Source organism: Harpia harpyja, chromosome 7 (genome assembly GCF_026419915.1).
Source record: "Harpia harpyja isolate bHarHar1 chromosome 7, bHarHar1 primary haplotype, whole genome shotgun sequence".
Taxonomy (NCBI): Eukaryota; Metazoa; Chordata; class Aves; order Accipitriformes; family Accipitridae; genus Harpia; species Harpia harpyja.
The window spans coordinates 57,712,432-57,736,144 of NC_068946.1; the positions used below are offsets into that span (position 1 = coordinate 57,712,432).

A 23,713-nucleotide genomic window follows, 5' to 3' on the forward strand; every position below is an offset into this window, starting at 1 on the left:
CAGGAGTTACAGGACTTTTGTCTATAAAATGCCCAGTGCACCAAAATAGGAGATTGTACAAAAGGGAAAAAGATTAAGGGACAGATGTGATATTAGATACCTAAATATTACTTATTTTTAATTCTCAAGTATTAATTTGTAAGAACTTGGTGCTATGCCTCTAAATTTAAATTTATACACATTATGGTACTTAAAATAAATCCAGAATAATAGCAACAAAGGGCTGCTCCTACCGTAGAAACTAGAAACAAAACAAAAAACCAAACCAAAATAAAAAAACAAACCACCAAATACCAACCCATACTATAATATATATCAAAAAAAGAAAAAATTACTCCAGAAAATAAACTTTTCCCAAAAAATTAAAAATATTGGAGGTACGTTACACTTCCTTTTTATTGTGAGATTTTGGGGAAGCAGTGCCATATTGCAGAGAAACAGAAGGAGAACAAGTTTTAACTTATTAGTTAATTAAGTTTCACTATACTTAAAATCCCTCACCTCATCCTCACAAACTTCTGTCTTCTTTCCTTTTTTATCTTCTTTGTCCTCTTCATCCTCATCATCCTCATCTGCCTGATCATCACTGTCATCATCGTCATCATCATCGTAATCACTGTCCCCCGCCTTTCGTCTGCGTTTGCGGCCTGGTGTTGGTGTTTCCAAAGAGTGCTGTTCCTCTCCTACGTCACCACCTCCTGCAGCATCTCTTTTGCCAGTTTTCTTGGCATGAATGATTCTAAGCCTTGAAACACATGACAAGGGGTGAAATTACGGAGTATGTCTGTAGCATAAACATACCTTTCTTCCTATGTATTGAAAGTAAATCATACATTTTAGATTCAAATTAGCTCTTCTATTCTAATATGACATAGTATGTTCTCAATATTTATTGCCATTAGTCAACAGCAAAAATTCAGGTCATAAAAGCCCTTAAGCCTCTTACTCAGTTCTGAATAGAATTTCTGTTTCTCCCAGATGCATTTTATTGCATAAATATTTAGAAGAAATGAAACACGAGGGATTTTGAGAAGTCAGGAAAGACGGTTAGAAGAAAGAACCACTTCAACTTCTTTATCTTTTGTTCTACACATTTAAAAATATTATTATAAAATACTGGGGGGGAGGGGCAAAAGTCCTCAGCTGGAAGTATGAAATTATTTACATTTGCATGGCAACAGCAAGGTTTGTTTAATTTTTTTTTCCAGATTTTTATGCCTTTTTAATTTATTATGTATTGTTTTACTTTAGTCGTTTGGCTGATATTTTTATTCTAGGACATACTTTCTTTTCCGAGAAATCTTAGCTACCTAAATTACTAGGAGATTACTCAATCAAACTCTCATTTTTCCTTTTATGAAAGAAAAGGGAAACTTACATACCAGTAATTATGGTTGTAGTAGACGTTCTTCTTCTATAAAAAGCCTATAAGACAAGATTCCACACAGCAAAAATTATAGTTCCACCTATCAGGGAGCTAGCAGGCAAACATGCTGAATCACAGGAGGTGTAAATAGCCAGGCCTAACCAGTCACTTATAATGCAGACCAAAAATGCAACTGACTTAGAAGAGATTCATAAACACGTGTAGAAAAGACAAAGATTTTTGTAAGAGATGATTGGAAGAAGGTAGGATGGGAAAAGTAGAATGGTAACGACAAACACAATTACCAGTAAGTAATTTTTCCTTGTCGTACTTCTCTCTCTTCCCATCCTACAAAACAATATTCCATACAGCAAGTGGCTACAAGTATGATGAGTGTTGTAGAAGTACTGGTTTCTGGACATACTGACAAATGTATCAGCCTTCTAAAATGCTGACAAACAAAGTCAGTACTCAACAGCAGAGACTTAAATGAAGCCATCACTGCTCAATTGGTAGCAGCACTTTTTAAAAAGACCATTAGCAAGATATCATTAAGGGGACTTCTGTTTGCTTGAAAACAGTTGGGCTTTGGTTTTTTTTGTATGTGGGGACGGGTTTGTTTGTTTTTAATGCAGTGGTTAATCCACTGGAGAATTTAGAAAGTTTTACACTTTTATTTTTCCAATACAAATGGATTTTTAGCTATTTTAGTGATAGATATTTTTTGATAAAAAAATTTCTAAAGCCTTCGGTGAATTTGGAAGCAAGTAACATTTTCAGGTCTGGTGCAAAAAGCCTTAGTCTCATTGAGTATCAGTACTACTCGGGCTTCCACTGAGTTAAGTTTTTAAAAAAAAAAAAAAATTTGCTTTTTACGAGCATAACTTCAAACCATCAAATCCTCTTCATCTGGACCGGAAATTCCTGTCTATACACAGGACTTAACTATCAAATAAAGCCACTAGTCAGTGATTGGATTGACTGCTGCATGACTGGACAATTTTAGAGACAAATTAGACTAAGATAATCTTGAAGACAATTCAATAATAAAGGTGGCACGTGGGAGTTCAACAACCAGCAAACACCTCTTTCATATACCTAAAAGAAATGAGAAGCAGCAAAAAAGGCTACTTTTGCCAAAAGCAAAAATAGAGATATAATGCTGTCAAGCACTAAAGAAGCCTGCATGACACTAAAATTATAAGGATGGAAAGAAATCAAAGATGCTCTTTTTTAATAGCACCATAAGCATAAGAAGGCAGCAGTATGTATCCGAAGTAGCATAGAGGCAGAAACCAATGACAACATAACGTAAAAAATGTTCAGGTTATTTCAAGAGGTAGCATAATTTTCCTGCTGCTACCTAGACACATGGCTCCCTGAGAGAAGAAAACCTTCACTCGGAAAACTGTTTCATCTTTCTCACTTTCAGGTATATACCAAAACAGCATCTGCAACTGTTGAGAGAATTACAAAGTCTATTGGCCCACAGAAAGAGCAGGTGGCCCATCAGATAATCAGATGTGTGACTTGAGCCTGCTCTAATCTAATCTGTAATGTTTACTAGATCACAGAAGGAAAATTCATCTTTGAGTTCATTTTCATGCCTTCCTCATAATTTTTGCACATAAATATTAAGTAGTAGCAAGTCAAAGAACTTCTAAACGTCGTACTTTTAACACACTTTTAACGTAGTTCAGCTTGGGTCTCAAACAATGGAAGTTTCCAAAATCAGCATTACCACCTCCTGCCCAAACTCAGGGTATAATTTATCCCCTCATGTAACACTGCTTTTGATATACCATCATCATTTACAGTTGAGATGGCCTCACTGGAGAGAAATTAACTTATAAGGAGTATGCCATAATACTGGCATGTTAAAAAGAACTTTGTTGCAGTGAAAAACCTTGTTCTGCAGTATTTCAAGTCTTGTAAAGAAACAGATATTACCTAAACCTTCAAGTAGCTGTAATTCATTTTTATTCCCTTTTATATTGATCAAGGTACAGAAGAGATGCCAAGAAGACATGTAATGGAAAAGGAGACGCTGAGATTATGATTATCTTGTTAAAAAGTAGCTGAATCATCTCAGGTGAGACAGTCTTCTGACTATAGCTGTGATACAGAAAGCACAAAGAAAGATGAATTGATTGTATGAGACAGGTGCCTTTACAAAAATAGTGATTAGTATCAAGATTCACATCTAGGTGTGATAGAGAAGGAATTAGATGCAACCTCTCACTGACCATCAGCCCAGCAGACACAGTCCAGGCAGCTCAGAATCCAGTTTCCAACCATATATATTATACTTATCAAGGAATTTTGTTCAGCATCCCTAACAGGGGGATGGGAAGCATCCCTATAGGTTTTTATACAATTATTCCTTTTTCCAACCTGGAATTTTAATGTTGCTTTTTTGTATCTTACAAACACGGGGTTTTATGTTGTATTTTTAGCTGCCCCACCCCCACTCCCCCCGCCCCCAATATCCAGTTGAGGAGCTAAAAGTGTGAACGTAAGCACAAAAAAAAAAAAAAAAAAAATCACTTAGTGAAAACATGTGGTACAGGTAAAATCTTTTCTCATCCCACTTAGATATACTTCAAGACAGTCTGGACATAGTGGTATGAAGATTTACCACAACAAACACTGGCAAACCCATTCCTCAGCATCCATTATTCTACCACTATACACTTGCCAGGCATGATGGGCTTGTGTTGAGGGTCACGTAAAGGTCTGTATGCATATGAAAAGAGTACACATCTGTTGATCACATGATGAGTAGTCAAGAAACCAGATATTCCTATGCAAAACTGTTTGGGACTAGGATGCTTAAAAACTAGACTGAGCTTTGAAATGGATGGGGAAGATAACATGCATAAGAATGAAGTCTGGAAGCAGAAAAAAAGACCAAACAAAAGACTGAAATGGACAGATTTCTTTTCAGAGAAGCCCCAGAACAGTTGTAAGAGTTTATGAAAAACAACTGACATAATAAAGAAGAAAACATTGTTTAAAATTGATCGAAGAAGACTCTTCTAAAAAGCTTCTTAGAGTTCATCAGAGAAACAGTGGAAAATCCAAAGATTTTGAACCAAAGATGAAAGAGATGAATCAAGTCCAGTAAACTCAAAGAAGCGGAAGAACATTTCTGAGCACTCCCACAATACTTACGCTCAAAAATAGGGACAGCACTACTGGAACCTGAAATCCACACGAGGGGAAAACACAAGAAATAGAGAAATGATTGTAGAAAGTAAGAGAGGCTTGGGACTTCAGGTTATTATGCCCACTATTTGAAAGGGAAGAAAAGAGATCATGAGGAAAAGGGAGGATCCTACATCTACAAGTACTTACAGTTTGATGGAGGGAGAGAAAGACTAAGCAGTCCCTAAGGAGACAAGGACAGGTAAGGGTCCCATTCCACTAATGGACAGTAGGCTACATCAGAACTTCAGAAACACTTTTTAAACTATATCCCATAGAGGGGATACAGATAAAGACAGGAAAAAGTATCTGGATTGTCCTAAAAGATAAAACATATTAACCCTGTGCAGACTGGGATCTGCAGTATTAGTAGATAATTTCTTTTTATTGGTCTAATTTTTTCCTCTACCTCCCTCTTGTCCTTCTTCTTTACTTCTTTCCTTCTTCCTTCTGAGATACATTAAAGGGAAAAAAGGGAGACATAAGATTAGAAACACAAGTACCTAAAGCAAGGATTAAGAAAGGATTCACTGTTCCTAGTAAGAGGTAAAGATGACTAAGAATAAAAAAAACAAAGTAGAATCTGGCTATGTATTTTTACCCCCTGTGATTCATGAAATTTATGCCTTCCAGCTTCCTGTTAGTTGGAGCCATTATGCTTGCTGTATGGAATTTTGTCTTGTAGGATGGGAGAACAGTGGATATGAAACTGACAACCCTTAAAAAGTTCCAATTTTACCTTAAATAAAAATATAAAAAATATCTCAAAGTTTGCATTCTATATATGATCTCTAGCTATAGGGAAGAATGCAACATTGACAGATGGGAAACACTATGATAACATAATATAAATTAGCAAAATTTGGTTGGTAATTGTTGTATGAAAATCATGTCTTCTTAAAACACCTTTCAGAATGAACATTAGTAATTACAGTAGGTACAAATAAACTTTGATAATGTCAATAGCGATTTGACAGCTCCTGTAATATTCCAATAAAAATTTTTTACTTTCTTCCAAAGAATACAAAATGGACTTACTTTGCTCCAATTTCGAGGGACACTAACCCTCTGAATCTCATGCATCTTTAATAGATTATAAAAGACTGGTGCTGCTCCATTCTAAATCCACATCCATCTTAATTAAGCAGTTCAGTTACTAACTTCTTGGTAAACCTGTAATTGCATCAGCTAATTTTGTCCTTAGAACCAGTTGCCTATATAGGAGCATATCAGAGCAAATGCAAAAAACCAATATATTGTAATATTTAAGGAAAGAGAACTTACTTCCGAAGTTTGCCTTCAACCATCCATTTATCTCTCCTTAAGTTTGACATATAATCAATGTTTTTATCAATTTCACTGTCAAAGACAAAATAATCCATTAACTGTGAACTTACATATCTTTTTCTGACATAAATTTTTGTACAGATACTTTGTCTCAAAGAAATGTTTAAAATTAAAAATAAGTAATTTTTAAGCTAGGAAATTCCAATACTAGGAATGCCAATGTAGCCTACTGCTGTACCTATGTCAGGCAGTCTTTACTTAGAGTATCACGTAAGCTTTCTTTCCATAAGAAGCATGTCATACAAAGAAATTGACATTTCCTTCCATAGCTCTAATTTCATGTTGAGCCTCTAGATTTATTTGCTACAAAGCATCTAGCCCTGCACGGAAAACAAAGTTATCACTGGTACATCTATGGCACTCTAACTAGGATCCATGTGATCTACAAACTAACGTTCACTTTTCAATGCAGAAATTGAAGAACCAAAAAAAGCGCTTCACTACAGTGACTGTCTGCGAGCCCACTTCTGAGACATCCCAGCCTCAACAATTTAGCAGGTTACAGTTGTTTCTATGATGAAAATATGGAAACTCAAGTACTGAATGATCATTTCTACATATCTCACTTAACAGTTGGTCATCTGCAGTAAGATAAAGTTTCTTACTGTGATGAATTTGATTAATACACATGAACTCTCTTGCACAGTATATGCACAGCACTTGCACTGCCCACTTCTGCTATTTTTCAGCTTTGGAAAACATGAAGCATCTCTTTCATTCTTGCCTTACACAACCCTGATTTTGCTTTGCAGAGTATACCAAAAGCAGCAGGAAACAAAACAGCACTCAATTAGGTAATGAAAGACTTTACCACAGTAAGTAAGCATGTGGAGGTATATGTAGCCCAATGACTGGCATTTCCTATGTTTTTACTGCATGTTGCACATTGTTGGGTTTTAAAATGTTGTTTAACATAGCGGGTTTTTTAATTATGGAATGGTATACCTTACTGCCCACAAATGAAGTATACACTTTCTTGAATTACTACCACCATAAATCAGGCTCGCCACCTCAGCTTACGACCCCAGTTAAAGTATTTTGACAAAAGAAGCCTTAAAAAACAAAAGGAAAAAAGGGAAAACAAGAGTACTGCAGAAGCTTTATACAACTGTTCTAAATTATCCCCCAGAATACCTAGTAAATTTCTCTGTAATCAACCTCATCTTTTACTCCGAAAATAGCTGGAGAAATTTTGGTGCAAGCTTTGAAAACAAACTTAGAGACCAAACATGGAAAAGTTCTACTCTTCCATCCTATCAGAAGTACGTAAAGGTAAGAAGCAGTAACATAGCAAATTTCAGCTTTCATTATAAGAACACCATGAATCCTCCTGTAACAGAACACAGTGTATGCAGTATTTTTGAATTATAACATTTTTATAATTTTATTTTTACAGACCTGTTTAGGAAAAAACTTACCTCACTACACTTTTGCTGCATGCTAACTCATTGACAAGAAAAGCAAGTACTGATGCTTTCTGAGCTGGAGTATGTGCCTGAAAAGCTTTTGTCTTCAAGCTCTCTATCAGCTCAGTTTGCCCACAGTGAGCCTCCATGAATATATGCAGAATCTCGGACACGTTATCTCGATTGATACCAACGTTCAGCAAGTGTTCCCCAAGAATAGTTTTAGCCTAAAAAGAATAAAGATGTTTTGAACAATCACATTTAAAAATATTATTTTCCTCTGCAGGCTATATCGTTGTTTATAAAACAGTGGGTGGGTTTGTTTGCATTTTTACATAAGGACTTTAATCAGGATTTTTCTTTAAAACTATTCAAATGTAAATCTTGAATGGATTAACAAATTAGAATGTCTTCACCTCTAAGTTTTTAAGAACAGAGATAATATTAATATTAATGAAATAGGTTAAATGAAAAAATACATGGTCCAACTGGAACTTGATGAATACTGTTTTGTACAATTATGCTATGTAGAGTTCTAGAGTATAAAAGAGATACGTTGGCATGAAAAAGAAGGATAATAAGAAAGAAAATCATGAATGAATCAGAGTTTTGATGAAGTGATGTAAAGAGGAGACTTTGGGGAAAGAAATGGCAAGATTCACTGAGATATAACATGAGGGCAAGAATGAAAGGGGGAAAAAAAAACAAAAAAAAAGACGTGGCCACAGGTGTGATAGTGCCCTACAAGAGGTCCAAATAAAAATGGGGGAGGGTGGAGAAAATGCCCAGAAATATATCACTTCTGGAAAATGGGAAGGCTGACAGGGCACAGAAAGTCTTTGAGTAACGTTAGAACAGTGACACCAAAGAAGAGAATTAGGGAAGAGAATGGAAATCCAAATCAGAGAGGTGTCAAAGACAGATTATGAAGAACGCATTCATAAATATAGGGTGTTTACTATGCATTTTTTTCTTCCTTTTTTTTTTTTACCTTGTATCCTGTAACAAGTCCTGGATCACAGACAGCTGCAGAGACAAGCTTTACCAGCAAGTCTTGTACTTCTCCCATGCTGTCCCCTATGTTTAGCAAACCCTCTTGAAGAACGCTCAGGGAAGGGACATCCACATTCACATCAAAGCCAAGAACTTTACCAAAGTTACGCAGGAACTGCACTACCATAAGACAATCTGAAAATGTGCTCCCATCGAGAACAAGGCCTGGGATGCGAGGTAACTCTGGCAAAGGCTGAAAAGTAAAGAAAAACAATTGAAAGATTCAGTAGTGTATTTCAAAGGAGAACTTTTTTGATAGTACCTGAGGAAATTAGCTGATACTTCCCATATGACCTACAGCACGATAATGCTAGAATGTAAAGGCTATAGAGAAGGTGCCCCCCAACATCCCATCCAGTAAATTTCCTTTAAAGCTGAAGCATGTTTACCTTTTCACATATTACAGGAGGCAAGAGATTAATAAATACTTACTTTTTGGCCAGGAGACGCTCTCAGGCTCTATTCTGAGCCAAAATACTATAAAAGGTGGTGTAAAAATATTTGGGGGACACAGGCAGGGGAATTCTCTGGAACAGAGAGGGCTTGAACCTGAGGTAGAGGTATGTCAAAGTCCTGAAGGACAAGAACTAAGAACACAGAAGACTGGGAGAGTAAATTTTTGAGTAACAGCTTAGAATAGTTGCACATATGAGAAAAGCTCTATCTAGTACCTGTGTACTGAGACATGATGCATATTCCTGCTGTAAAAATAACTCTGAGTAATCGGGTTTTTTGAAGCAATCATGCAAGTGCTTTTTAGGAAGCAGGCCACTTTTAAACAAAATGCTTTTCATTAACTAAACATATGCTACTTTAGTGTTTGTAGTAACTTCTATTTGTATATATTTCAAATAGTTATCTAATTATCTAGACCGAAACTTGAATGCTTTGGGAGTGGCTACAAGAAAAAAAGTTACTGTCGCAATTGCAAAATACAGAAACAAGAGACAAGAAATTAAGTTTACATTAGTATGATTACCTTCTGGTCTGCTAAGCACATATCTTCGTTAGGCTTCTTTAGCTCCTTTGCCATTTCTAATTCCAATCTTCGCTGTTCCAGTTTACGTTCTTTATTTAATCTTTTTTCATCGCGTTTCTCTTGCTTTAATCGCTCTTTTTCCTTAAATAGAATTGAAAGGGCAGAAAATAAAACCCACATATTATACTTACAATGGAAAAATCTAAAAATTTGAAAAGCACTACTTACATAATCTTAATAATTGCCACAGCAATTAAGGAACCTGCATTTAAGTAAAGGGAAGGGGGAAACTACAGCAATAGAACAAAATCATTGAATTTGTGAGCAAATCTAAGATTCACTGTTTTTCTCTCCTGTCCGCATGGAAACGGGTATTGAGTATGTTTACACTGAAAGATTCTTTGGAATACCATTTCAGAAAGATGACTGAGTGAAAATATGGTCAAGAACTACCACACATGCAAGACATCTGATTTTAAAGGCCCCACTTACACACTAGTATCATCAATATACATCTGCTAAAGCAGGGACCACTCAAGAAAGCAGTAGTTGGGAAGACCTGGACAACACATGGTTTAAAAATTCCCATAATACATGAGCTGGGTATGAATGGCTTATAAAACTCAACCGATTGTTTCAACACACATAGCGTCTGGCCTTGAACAACCATGCACTTAGCATGCAATCTGAAAATTGAACAGTCATTAATATCTTATTCTGCACAACAAGGACACGGGGATAATCAAGCGAGAAGCCAAGTGCCTATTAGTTTTCTCTTCCAACACCCTCTGCATTGATGTCACATAGAATATTATACTAACTATACCTCTCTAACCCGCTAAGACTAACTCTGAATTTGGACCTCCAACTGCCTTTTCCACCCCTGACTCCAGGGGTTCTGCTGTCACATGCCAGCATTGATATGCTGGCCTGCCTACACAATTCATTACATACCTCTGTGTAACCAGTATCAAATGCAAAATATTGAGTAATAAACCATGTATGGAATCTGTCATATATCGGTGCTATCTCTTTAGATCACAGAACTGCGTGCATATACACAAACGTGTGTGCGTGTGTGTTTGTCATGACCTAAGAACATGACACAATATAAAGAGGAAGACGCTATACATGCTTTTCACTTGTGGACATAGAGGGCTAAAGAACCAAGCTAAGCTGATTCATATTATTCAGAATCACTCCCCATTATTCTGTCAGTTTAAGAGGTCACTCTAGTCTCTTCAGTTTACTACTACCAAATTTTGCATAAATGAGAGTATGGGCTGTAACTGTAAGTCAGGACTCAGCTGCATTTGTAGAATGGCATTAACTGCTGACTTTGCTGTATAGTTCTGTCATGCCCCATGACTTTTTATTCTTTCTTTTTCTATATTGAATATTACTAGGCCGCTGGTGATAACTGTGGCTAAACACTATAACTGCACAGAGCAGTTGATAATGACCTCTGCTACAGTATTTAGTGGATTTTAGGGAAGACAGAGGTCAGAGCTGGACATAAGGAACATGTTTGGACCAGCAATCTTACACTGGCAGAAGAAAAGCAGTCATGTACAGAACTACCCATCTGTCCAACTGCTGCTTTGCAGCTGTGTAAGCATCCTCTGTATGGACAACACAGGCCCTCATATCTGTGATGATTTCATAAGAGACATGCTGCTTATTCATGTTTTTCTCCCTTTACCAGCATACATCTCGTATGGAAAATCACAATACACTAAAGCAGCACACAAAATCAGTAACTTTATTTTAAAATGGAAAATACTCTCCAACTTGTTAAATGGTTCATTGCCTTTTATCTTAACCTATGTCAAGGTCTCAAAGTCAACCAGCATTTCCTACAACTTGTTCGTGACAACTAGAAACATTCTATCTCAGAAGAAAACAAGAGAAGTACATACGGATATTTAAGTGGCAACATATTAATTTGGAGTTATGATTAAAAATGCAAACCTTAACCATGCTAAGTTTCATTCATATACTTAGAGATTACTTTTGCTGGCTGCAATAAACATTTACTATTCTATTTCTATTAGAGTAAGAATATAATTACAGCACTGGATCAGACTATACAACCATTTAGCCTGGCATCCTGATTTCCAACAGTGGATCAGGTGCTTAGGGTATCATCTCCCTCTACTCAGTGCTGATGAGACTGTATCTGAAGAGTGTCCAGTTTTGAGCCCTCCACCTCAGGAAGTATGTGGAGAACAGGGAGAGGGTAACACTGGTTTTAAAAAGGAACATACTGGTTTTTTGAAATCAGATCTGTCCCTTATTTATGGCTGCTGTGGAAAAACCATCTTCAGAATATTCAGCTCTTCATAGCTTTATTTGCACAATTTTAACTGTCACTACCTACCAGAATGATACAGGTCAGAAACAGATTCCTAATTTTAGTTTATAAAAATATTGTCAACAAAACTGCCATTATTTTCCTTTCCAGGTTGTTTTATGGGATACTACTAGGAAGATCAGAAACAACTTAATCTAACTTTTTAACAAAGATAAATCACAGAATATCTTGAGTCAGAAGGGACCCATAAGGATCATCAAGTCCCACTCCCTGCTCCTCATAGGACTATCTAAAACTAAACCATATGACTAAGAGCATTGTCCAGACACTCCTGGAACTCCAACAGGCTTGGTGCTGTGACTGCTTCCTGGGGGGAGCCTGTTCCAGTGACCGACCACCCTCTCAGTGAAGAACCTTTTCCTCATGTCCAATCTGAACTTCCCTGATGCAGCTTCATTCCGTTTCCTTGTGTCCTATCACTGGTCACCACTGAGAGGAGATCAGCACCTCTCCCTCTGCTGCCCCCCTTGAGGAAGTTGTAGGCTGCAATGAGGTCACCCCTCAGCCTTTTCTTCTCCAAGCTGAACAGACCATGTGACCTCAGCTGCTCCTCCTAAGTCTTGCCCTTGAGACCCTTCATCCTTGATCTTGGTCATCCTCCTTTGGACACACTCTAATAGTTTGACGTCCTTCTTATATTGAGGAACCCAAAACTGCACACAGTATTCAAGGTGAGGCCACGCCACTGCGGTGTGGAGTGGGACAGCCACCCCGTCTCAACCAGCTAGCTATGTTTATGCTTGATGCACCCCAGGACACAGTTGGCCCTTTTGGCTGCTAGGGCACACTGTTGACTCATATTCAACTCGCCATCAACCCAAACCCCTGGATCTCTTTCCACAGGGCTGTTCTCCAGCGCCTCATCCCCCAATTTGCATGTATAACCAGGATTACCCCATCCCACGTGGAGAATCAGACACTTGCTCTTGTTAGATTTCATACAGTTCGTGATTGCCCAGCTCTCTAGTCCATGCAGATCTCTCTGTAAGGCCTCTCTACCCTCAAGGCAGTCCACAGCTCCTCCTAGTTTAGTATCGCTGGCAAACTTAACGTACATTCAGCTCCTGCATCCAGATCATTTATAAAAACATTAAAGAGCACTGGCCCTAAAATTGAGCCCTGGGGAACTTCACTGGTGACTGGCCGCCAGTCTGATGTGACCCCATTTATTAAAACTCTTTGAGCCCAACCCATCAGCCAATTGTTCACCCAACATATTATGCACTTCTCTAGCTATACGCTGGACATGTTGTCCAGAAGGATACTGTGAGAGATGGTATCAAAAGCTTTGCTAAAAATCAAAACCACCCACATCTACTGGCTTCCCTTGGTCAACTAGATGGGTGACCTTGTCATAAAAGGAAATTAAGCTGGTTAAGCAGGAGTTTCCCCTCATGAACCTGTGCTGGCTATGACCAATAACTGCATTGTCTCTCAAGTGTTTTTCAATAACTCCCAGAAGAACCTTCTCCATAATTTTACCAGGCACTGAAACGAGACTGACAGGTCTGTAATTAGCAGGGTCTTCCTTCTTTCCCTTCTTGAAAATTGGGACATTTGCCAGCTTCCAGTTGACTGGGACCTCTCCAGTTTCCAAAGACCATTGAAAAATAATGGAGAGAGGTCCTGCAATAACATCGGCCAGCTCTTACAGTACCCTAGGATGAATCCCATCAGGCTCCACAGCCTTATGTGCATCCAGCTAAAGCAGCAAGTCTCCAACATGTTCAGAGTCAGCTGGGAATTTATCATCCTCCCAGTAACAGTCTTTCAATACAGGGCTCCAGGGGTCCCAGGGCCCGTCATCGGTGTTAAAGACAAAGGCAAAGAAGGCATTAAACGTCTCTGCTTTTTCTATGTCCCCATTTGTGAGGTAAATGACCTCATCAAGTAACAAACCAATGTTATCTCTGATCCTCCTTTTGCTGTTAATGTATTTTAAAAAGCCCTTTTTGTTGTCCTTCACAGTACTGGCCAGCCTGAACTCTAGTCGAGCTTTGGCCACAAAAATTTTCTCCCTACAGCGGCGAACAGCATCCCAATAGTCCTCCCATGTTGCCTGTACTTGCTTCGAATGTCCATAAACTTCCCGTTTCTGCCTAAATTCTAGAAGATGATCCCTGCTCAGCCAAGCTTGCCTTCTGCCCCACTTGCTTGACTTCCCACACTTTGGAATTCCCTGCTCCTGGGCTCTTAAGAGATGGCTCTTAAAAATGACCAGCATTCATGGACCCCAATATCTTCAAAAGCAGATTCCCAGGGGACCTTAATACTGTCCTGGTTTAGGCTGGGATAGAGTTAATTTTCTTCCTAGTAGCTGGTATAGTGTTATGTTTGGGGTTTGGACGCTAGGCTCCTTCAGCAGCCCAAAGACTGCTCTCCCCATATCCAGGGTCAAAGTTTTGCTGGCGGTTTTTCTCCTATCACCAATGATTTGAAACTCAACTACTTTGTAGTCAACTGTCACCAAGACAGCCACCGATCACCACTTCGTCCATGAGTTCCTCTTTGTTTACAAACAAGAAATCTAGGAGGGCACCTCTTCTAGTCGGCTTAAGACTTAACCCTGAAATTTTTCCTTGCACTAAAGTATTATTCAATTTTTCTTTGTTTTGGTCTGTCACTTTTAAATTTACTAACATATCTAAGAGAAAAGTTTTAACAATGTCTTTGACAATGAGATGCTATAACGATGGTTATTTTACTTCAATCTCTTAGCTATCTGTACTTTATTTATAAAAGTCTCAGGACATAGTGATAAAAAAAGTCTCAAAATATACAGAAATATACAAAAAGTAAAATTTTAAAAAGTTAGCAATTATGTTTTAGCATTGATAGTCCCCCTTAAGACAATATCAGGGTTAAAACTGAAGACAGCCTCAGGATTAATTAAGATGTAAATTAGTTTATCATGGTCTCATAAAAGTTTCATCAATCATACTGTACAGCTCTGGTTTTATCATCAATGCTATTCCATCATGTACTTTTAGATAATTTTTTTTAACCATCTATAATGCAACTAAACTACTGTATTATTTCAAACCAATGAAGCTAAAAAAGTTTGAGTTGTTTAACTAGTACCATTTCATTTACTACAGCGTAACCTTAATAAGCAGGATGTGGTATTCCTGTAAGAGAGGCTTTTTCTCAAGCTACCTCAGTCACGAACATAAGCAATGTGGTTACAACTGCTTTCAAGGCAAAGCTAAAGACTTCCCTCATTTCCTTCCGCAACCTTCTAATGAAATTGAGACCTCTCAACTGGCTATAAGAACAAGTTCTGTTACAAAGCCACTATTATATTAGCTTAAGAGCAGGGAAACTTCAGTATCTTTCATGCGATAGTATGGCTAAGAGTAAAATTTAACTAGTTAAAGGCCTGATTAGTCAACTCAATTTAAGTATTTCAATGGATTTTGGGTTAGGTTGTGCCGATACGGACTACCAGTGTTTCTTGAATATTTTTCCCCCCTCTAAGTAAAGTATCTAGAGTTCCTTAACTTGTAAGCAAAGTAATAATTTAAATTATGAAAAACATTTCCATTTTGCACTACTTTAAAAGGAATAGTTTAATTCAGTTGCCCAAACACCCAATTTAGTAGCGCAGAATGTGTATTTACTCTTTAGCATTAATCCTCATAATAAGAAAGTTTTATTAGGTCCTTTTGTGATATACTAAATTTATATAAATGAAAGAAATCACCAGAATAAAAAGCACTCATCGTAAGGAAAGGGCAGCTATTTTGGAAATAGTCTTATTTTGAGAAACAAAACAGAACAAAAAAATTCAGATGTTTAGATGATCAGCATCAAAAGAAGCCTGAAATTTTGGAAAGGGAAATCAACCAGTTTTTTGTTATCAGCTTAATGTCACTGTGTTCAAAAAAGAAAGCAAGTTAAATAACCAGATTCAGAGACGGACAAAGTAAAATGATTGTACGCAAAATGACACATACACATTTAGGACTTTAGGCTTCTCTATCTCTTGGTTCAGAATTTCTGACATATTTTTAGTAAAACAAAACGAGAAATGAAGTATCTATTTTCTGTAGCGCAGCAGTACTTTCTACTGAAGGACAAAAAAAAAAAATTATTAAGGCATAATAATCCTATTTGCTTGGTTTCATCATGGTCCCAGTCTAGAATCATCTACAAAATCCACAAGTTCTAAGAAGCCTGGACTGGAATAAGATGTATATTTTTACCCCTGGGTAAGTATTGAGGAAAACCTGTTCAGCAAGTCTGACAAGTCAGTATGATGAAGTCCTTACTCTTCTTATACACCTGAACAATGCGAAGAAGAGAAAATAAAACTTCCTTTCCAGGAAATACTAGGGACTCTGAAGTGACTATGCAATTATTGGCTTCTTGCTCAGAATCACTGAGGATGGAAGGGACCTCTTGAGATCATCCAGTCCCCATCGCCATGCGCGTCCTGTCCCCGCCGTCATCCCACAGCAGTATCAGCTACGGCAGGTTGCAACTCCACAACCTACCTGGGCAATCTGTGCCAGTGTTCAACCATCACCCTCAAAGTAAAAAAGCTTTTCTTAAGTTTAAGTAGAATTTCCTGTATTTCAATTTGTGCCTATTGCTTCTTGTCCTGCCACTGCTGTGTATACAAATGAAATTGTACAAACAGGTACATTAAAGACACTGCTCTTCTACAGATCACTGCAGAATGAAAGCATGAAAAGTTCAAACTTTTGAAGGTTAATACTCACTTCTGCTTTTTTACGTGCTTCCATGGCTTTCATAAGCATCATGTGTTGTCTTCTCCTTTCTCGTTCCTATTGAAGCAGGTAAGATTAGAACAAAACTAATCCACGTTTTCAAATCAGTAAAAAAGCTGAGTAACAAATTTAGCATTAATAGACAAGTCACAGTAAATACTAAATATAGGACAAGAATGGCCAAGTCTGTGCATGTTTTAGTTCAGGTTTAGAAAGCAAATACAAGAACAATCAAAAGCAAAAAGGTAAAGCAATGAACATGGAGACAGTGTAAAAAAGAAGCATACAGATTTACTTATGGTCAGTTGTGATGCTCCTTCATAAGCTGGCAGAACAAAAAGCATAATGGTTGGCTGGAACAGGTCAGTTACCTTACATCTGCTATTACAGAACTTGCAATTTACTTCTTCAATAGCCAATTCAGCAGCAATTTTCAACTGGTCATTTTCAAACATTGCAAAAATTAACATTTTTGTAACCAAGCAACAAATTAATATGATTAATTTTCTCAGCTCTAGATCATTTTTAATCAAGCTAGTGGTGGCGCTTACATACGCAACGACACTTGCATTTACTGATGTCTGTCCCTCAATAAATTATGTCGGTAACTTCAGATGCTTTAAGGAGCTGTATTCTTGAGCATTAAGTATAGAGTTTTTGCCTTAAAAGCTGTAGAGTAAATCTTGGCCCCAGTAAAGGCTATGGGAATTTTATCATCTAATTCAGTGAGGCTAGGATTACATTCTAATGTTTCATTCTATACTTGTAACATTATGTATTTACCACCGACTGAAAGCTAATTTCCTCAGTACCTTACAAACTTAGGAAAGACATCATCCTGATTTCTAAAATAGTTAATTCAAATTATATTTTAAATGTCTGGATTCATTCGCAGTGAATGGGACAAGGCTTGCAAAAATTATCAAAGTGACTACCTATTAATTTTGCATTAATTAATCCCTGATTTTATACAGTAGTCCAATTTCTATTAGGACATCAGTAACATACTTTCTTGCTTAAAAACCTCACTTATTTATTGTGATGTTCAATTTATACACATGTTCAAGACATGTCTTTTTTTTTTCCTTAACAGACAAGACAAGCAGATGTATGCAATGCACTGTGCTGTAAAGCCATGCAGCAGTATGTAATATGACAGCAGCCAGTGCTACATTTTATGCATTGCTATGACAACCATATCACAACCAAATCACAATGCGGTGTTAGATGTACAAAAATAAACATACCCATACCATATCTAGTCTATGCCTCTCCAACTCCTGGTAGAAAGAGTTGGCAAACATTATGAAACAGAAATCACAAAGTCATAAAACCACTTTATAATCCCCCAAAAGACCCCAATACCAAAGCAAAGCAACAAATCATAAGGTGAAAGAGAATTTGTGCAGGAATCAAACCCAGAAATTTAAAAAGGGCATAGTTTGAAGATTTCCCCACCCCCCCCATATAGCTTAAGTAGTAGTTCACAATTGGCATTCTGTCTGTTTGGTCAACTGAATGTATACCAACCTGGTGTTTCAGAAGAACGGCTTGCTGCCTTCGCATCTCTTTTTCCTTAAACAAAAGAACAAAAATTTATTTAAAATATCTATCAAAATTTACTTACAAGTTGCACATTTTTGCCACGCTAAAACAGCACTTCTGACTTAAATTCTTATTTCCCCACCCCCCATAAACTGACCACAGAGAAGTATACATGGTATACATGACAGCAAGTCTATTGAGTTAGGAGTTCCATGTTAAAATACACCAAGAATGCCAAAGCAGTAATAGAAGTACACATGTAAACTGTATTTTCCAATGTTTGTAAAACCGTTCTGTAGTCTTGTACACATACACCCTAGAAAAGACTACGCTTGTTGAGAAGCAACAAAGTTTTTTGACACAGTGTGCTTAAAAGAACATTGTGAATAATGTTACTGCACGAGCATTTTAAGTTATGCAAACCAAGCGTCATGTAAGCAAAACTCATGGTAGCAGCACAAAAAAATCACTGTCTCTATATTCATGTGTGTATGTATGAATGTATGTGTGTGTGTATGTCACATACACAAAATTCTCTGTGTATGCTTCATGTGTTTATGTAAACATATGTACACGTTATATGCCATCTCTATTTACAGTTTCATTATCAATGAATATTCTTCCACATTTACTGCTTTTATACATCAACATATAGTATGCACAATAACACAGTTCTTGTTTTTGGAGCTCCTCTAAACTAACCTTTATTCGTTTTTCGGCCTCCAATAATTTGGCATTTGCTGCTTCTTCCTTCTTTTTCTTTTTTGCCTGTGCATGCAAAACAGGTCACACAACAGCACCATCACAACTTGAAAATAATCTGACTAGAAATAAAGTTATGTGCCTTTAAAAGTTCAAAACATCATCACATATCGTGTATGTTGCAACAGATTTCTTCCCCAATGCAGCTTTCACAACCAATCAATTCACAATTAATTTACTTTTTAAGAATTAAGTCAGAATTTCAAGTCCCCTCAAAATTGCTTCACCTGGCTATTATAAGTAAGAATGTAAGCATACACAGAAACAATAAAATATAAGCGGCAAAGAAATTACCATTAATTTTTCCATGAACGGAGACTTGAAAACTAGCAATCTGTCTGTGCTAGTATACTAGCAAACTAGTATAGTATAACAGTATAGTCTAGCATATATATAAACTCAGTATTTTAACTCCACTGCACTTCATACAGAGCAGAGCATGATACTGCTTTAACATCCTATTATTGCAAACTTCTTTTTTAACAAAGGAATAGTTACGCTGTTAACTTTAGCAAATACAAGACTATTTGTGTAGAAAGTCAGGAACTAAAGTGAACATTTGCAAGATTTGGGTCAAAGTTAATACAGATTTTTTTTAAGAAAAAGATTTTAAGACACGTTTTTGAACTGGCCTTTGGAAGTCCAGGTTGCTAGAGCTGTTATATTTAGTTACATTCCTAACTGCATGCATGACTATTAAAATACAACGTTCTTTAAAATGGCAACACAAAAATTGCATTTGAGCCATTATTTTTACCTCTAAAAGTTGCTGAGCTCGAAGTTCTTTCTCCATTCTGATTTGCTGGATTCGCTTAATTTTTTCCTACAAGAGGAAAAAAAGTTATTTCTTTTTAAAAAAACAATATCGAAAAAGTAAACTTACTTTTTACATTTAAAAAAAATGACCAAGTTTATACATATATACTTTTTGTTATGGAGTCTCGGACCCACTGTAATCAATTGTTCCCATATAACAATGTACGTTTAGCATTTTTACTAGCATTAGAAGATGTCTGGTATATCCCTGAAGGAACCAACACTGCGTTATGCCTAGGTGCTCATGTTTAAGTTGTCATAGTTTGTTGGTTTTTTTTAAAAACAGCTTTAAGGGGACCAGATTAATGACAATGTAAGCAAGCTAGCAGCATTCAAATCCTAGCTGTCAATGGTGGAGCAATTTAGGAATGAATGGAAATGGGAGCTATCATGAAAAACGTGATGTTTTGACGTGATCTCCCTTAATAAGAAACACAGGGTTCTGTCAAACCACTATTTTCTGCCTTGGTTCTAGCAGCCTTTCAGTTCATTATGGTACCACGGGCAACGTGGAGAATCAGAGCACTGTGAAACCCAACGTACGTACTCTGTCAGCCAGTAACAGTCACCCACATGCAACTTGGATAATATATTCACAGTTTAGTACACTTCAGTTTCTCCAGATTTTTTAAATATTCAGGTAATTGATGATGAGTTTGGATGCCTTAACATGTAGTTTACGGGACCGAGTTTTATACTTGCCGAAGAGTGAAATCACAAAAAAAGTAACCAAAACAGCAGCCACGGGCCGTACAACACATTTCGGCATGTTTCATCATGGCAAGAAGAAAATGATCAAGCTATGCACTCCACAGATGAATGCTGTCTAACCATATTCTAATTTATTCTTTTTCAGGAATTAGTTCCTAAAATCTGAATGAAGTCTTATTACATTGATTTAGAAATGCAATCATTGCAAACTTTGGGATTAGTTCACATTTCCTGTGCTGCATGGGTTTTGTCTGTTAAATAGTAATAACCCGAGTTCATATTAAAAATTTCTTAGCACATTATTTGAGGTTTTATTATCTCAAAAAAGCTGCTTGAGCCACAATGACTAGGCAGGGACCATTATGAAGGGAAGTGCTACAATACATTCAGCTGCACTTGCTGTAAAGTTTTAACAGCAAAACCCAGACCATGGAAAGGCCCTGCAAGCTGGGAGGCCTAAATCAGAAGTCTGAAATGGAGCTCAATACTCTTCCCTGGAACAGCAGATGTTTTCCCAACAGTGAGTGTAAAGCACATCTCTATGGAAGACATTGTTTTCTTGTGAGCTGGTCCGAGACTCTAGAACATGGACTACTCTAAGATTTTACTTTCTAGAGAACACATAGTGATGTATGTAGTTTATCAAAAAATAATTACAACCAAAAACAAGCCCCTAAGAAAACATAATCTAAAATATTTAACAGAAAAGGAGCAATCAGAGAAGAGAAAGACATACAAAATTTCCTGTAGAGCTCCAATACCAGAAGACCTCATGAGGTCTTACAAACTTGAGGCAAATCTTACCAGCTCCTTAAACTGTTAAGAAGTCCAGCATAAGACTACCTTATCCAGCAAATTAATTCAGGGGCCCTGTTTATACAGTGTTGAACTTTCATTTTCAACATACAAAGCTCACAGTATGGACCTTAAGTCTCTATTATCCCCCAATATACTTTACAGACAAAACTGTACAGAAGTTTAGAGTATGTACTGTAGTCTCTCAATTCCATAAAGGCTAGACTTAATACAGAACAAACTTTTCAGTAGAGGGCAGAGTAAAGAAACATCTCGGAGATTAGAAGAAGGTTTCAACACATTGGAATCATGAAAATTTTATCGGTTTATAACTCAAGAAGGAATATGGAGATGATAAACAAGGTCTGGATTTGATGTATTTGCTAAGCAATTCTTGATCCCTGCACACCTAAGAATGTAAGGAACACTTTATAATCATAGGGTGATGTGACTGGATACAAGCCCAATGCTTTTAAAAAAAGAACAGTCTGCATTATTTACCCTTCCTTAGCAAGTATGGGTTGCCTTCATAAGTGGAAACTTTGAAGCTGTCACTAACTACAAAAGTTCAGAATGGTTGAGGTTGGAAGGGACTTCTGGAAGTCACCTTGTCCAACCCCCCTGCTCAAGAAGGGTCACCTGGAGCCAGTTACCCGGGACCATGTCCATACAGCTGCTGAAAATCTCTAAGGTGGGAGACTCCACAACCTCCCTGAGCCCCCTGTTCCAGTTCTCAGTCACCCTCATGGTGGAAGAGCGTTTCCCGATATTCAGGGGGAACCTCCCGTGTTTCAGTCTGTGCCCATTGCCTCTCGTCCTGTCACTGGGCACCTCTGAAAAGAGCCTGGCCCCGTCCTCTTTGCACCCTCCCTCCAGGTATTTGTACACATTGCTGAGAGCCCCCCGATCCCCCTCTTCTCCAGGCTGAACAGTCCCAGCTCTCTCAGCCTCTCCTAGTTTAACTCATAGATGGTAGAGTGACAACTTCTGGCCCACTGTCTACTATACTGAGCACTTTCTTCACAGGAAAATCTAAGCAATTACCAACAAGGATTAATTGTTATCCATTCCTGGGATATTTAAGGTATCTGCAGTAACAACAATTTTGGTTAACTACTTAATAAAAAAAAAAAAAAAAGAAGTATGTTAGGTTTTAGTATCTGGATTTCAAAGATGTGAAAGGCCTTTATATTTTCATTGACTTTTTTAACACCACAGGATGCCGCTTAAGAGGCAAAATAATGACATCTGGTTTTCCAGTATTATTTCTAACTGGTGGGATGGTGAGATCATACAAAGACATTGAGGTGCTGGAGCGTGTCCAGAGAAAGGCAACCAAGTTGGTGAGGGGCCTGGAGCACAAGTCTTATGAGGAGCGGCTGAGGGAACTGGGGTTGTTCAGCCTGGAGAAAAGGAGGCTGAGGGGAGACCTTATCGCTCTCTACAGCTGCCTGAAAGGGGGTTGTAGTGAGGTGGGTGCTGGTCTCTGCTATCAAGTAACTAGTGATAGGACGAGAGGAAATGGCCTCAAGTTGCGGCAGGGGAGGTTTAGATTGGATATTAGGAAAAATTTCTTTACTGAAAGGCTTATCAAGCACTGGAACAGGCTGCCCAGGGACGTGGTTGAGTCACTGTGCCTGGAGGTATTTAAAAGACGTGTAGATGTGGTGCTCAGGGACATGGTTTAGTGGTGGACATGGTAGTGTTAGGTTTATGGTTGGACTCGATGATCTTAAAAGTCCTTTCCAACCTAAATGATTCTATGGTTCTATTACTCCATCCTAATTAATTGTTCTCTGACATTAAAAAAAACACAAACAAAATAAATCCAATACGGACATGTTTTGTTTTGCTGATTTCTGAATCTGAATGTTAGATGTGAAGCTTCTATAGAGATCTAAATGCAACTCAGCTGCAAAATAAAATTACTTGGTAGATTACTCAGATAACACAACAGGCTGAAAAGGTGTAACGAGCTCAAAAAAACTGTAACTAAACCATCTCTTGAAAAAACACAAGTGAACTACAATATAAATAGAATCCAGTCTTGAGACCACAGTGAAGACACTGCACCACTGCAGAAACATTTTCCCTGCAACAGACTTCAGCTTTATCCTGTATGAAAGGCATGAGGTATTTTAAATCAGGAAGTTAATTAAATGTCCCATGAAGCTGATGCATGAATGCAGTGAAGTCAAACCTGGAACCCTCTCTTCCCATGTCCAACTTTAAAATTTTATTTACAGCTAAAAATATGCATTACATTACAAAGTAACATATCATCAAGTGCAAATACTCATAGAATTTCATGGAAATGTCACTTAAAGTTTCTATCACAAACAAAAGGTATTGGTTTTAATAGTAAATGTTCATTGTCTCCATCTTAATATATCCCTTTAATTTAAGACTCTATAAATACTACTATAATAAGAATATGAACATTTAACATAAAATAGTTAATCCAAACAATATTTAGACATTCTTTTTTAAAAATAATTAAATGTACTATCTGTACTATGCATACACATACCAATTCAAAAGCAGTACAGGTTGCATTTGCCTACCAAAGTCAACTTTTCCTACTTTTAGAAGGTTTTATATACTTATTCTCTGCCACTG

General features: G+C 37.4%; 1 protein-coding gene across 20 annotated transcripts in view; it reads right to left on the bottom strand.

Annotated features, from left to right (window-relative positions):
* The window catches only part of BAZ2B (bromodomain adjacent to zinc finger domain 2B), a 165,513-nt gene that overhangs the window by 17,227 nt on the left and 124,573 nt on the right, over positions 1–23,713 (bottom strand). For 12 of the 20 annotated variants that reach the window (XM_052791123.1, XM_052791117.1, XM_052791121.1 and 9 more), the window contains 10 exons: positions 19,530–19,595; positions 18,713–18,778; positions 17,996–18,040; positions 17,713–17,745; positions 16,457–16,522; positions 9,359–9,499; positions 8,318–8,572; positions 7,339–7,553; positions 5,858–5,932; positions 502–745 (listed from right to left, as the gene is read on the bottom strand). In XM_052791123.1, coding sequence (XP_052647083.1) covers positions 502–745; positions 5,858–5,932; positions 7,339–7,553; positions 8,318–8,572; positions 9,359–9,499; positions 16,457–16,522; positions 17,713–17,745; positions 17,996–18,040; positions 18,713–18,778; positions 19,530–19,595 — 1,206 coding nt within the window. The remainder of the gene's footprint in view (positions 1–501; positions 746–5,857; positions 5,933–7,338; positions 7,554–8,317; positions 8,573–9,358; positions 9,500–16,456; positions 16,523–17,712; positions 17,746–17,995; positions 18,041–18,712; positions 18,779–19,529; positions 19,596–23,713) is intronic. The other 8 variants (XM_052791132.1, XM_052791128.1, XM_052791116.1 and 5 more) reach the window with 2 other exon arrangements.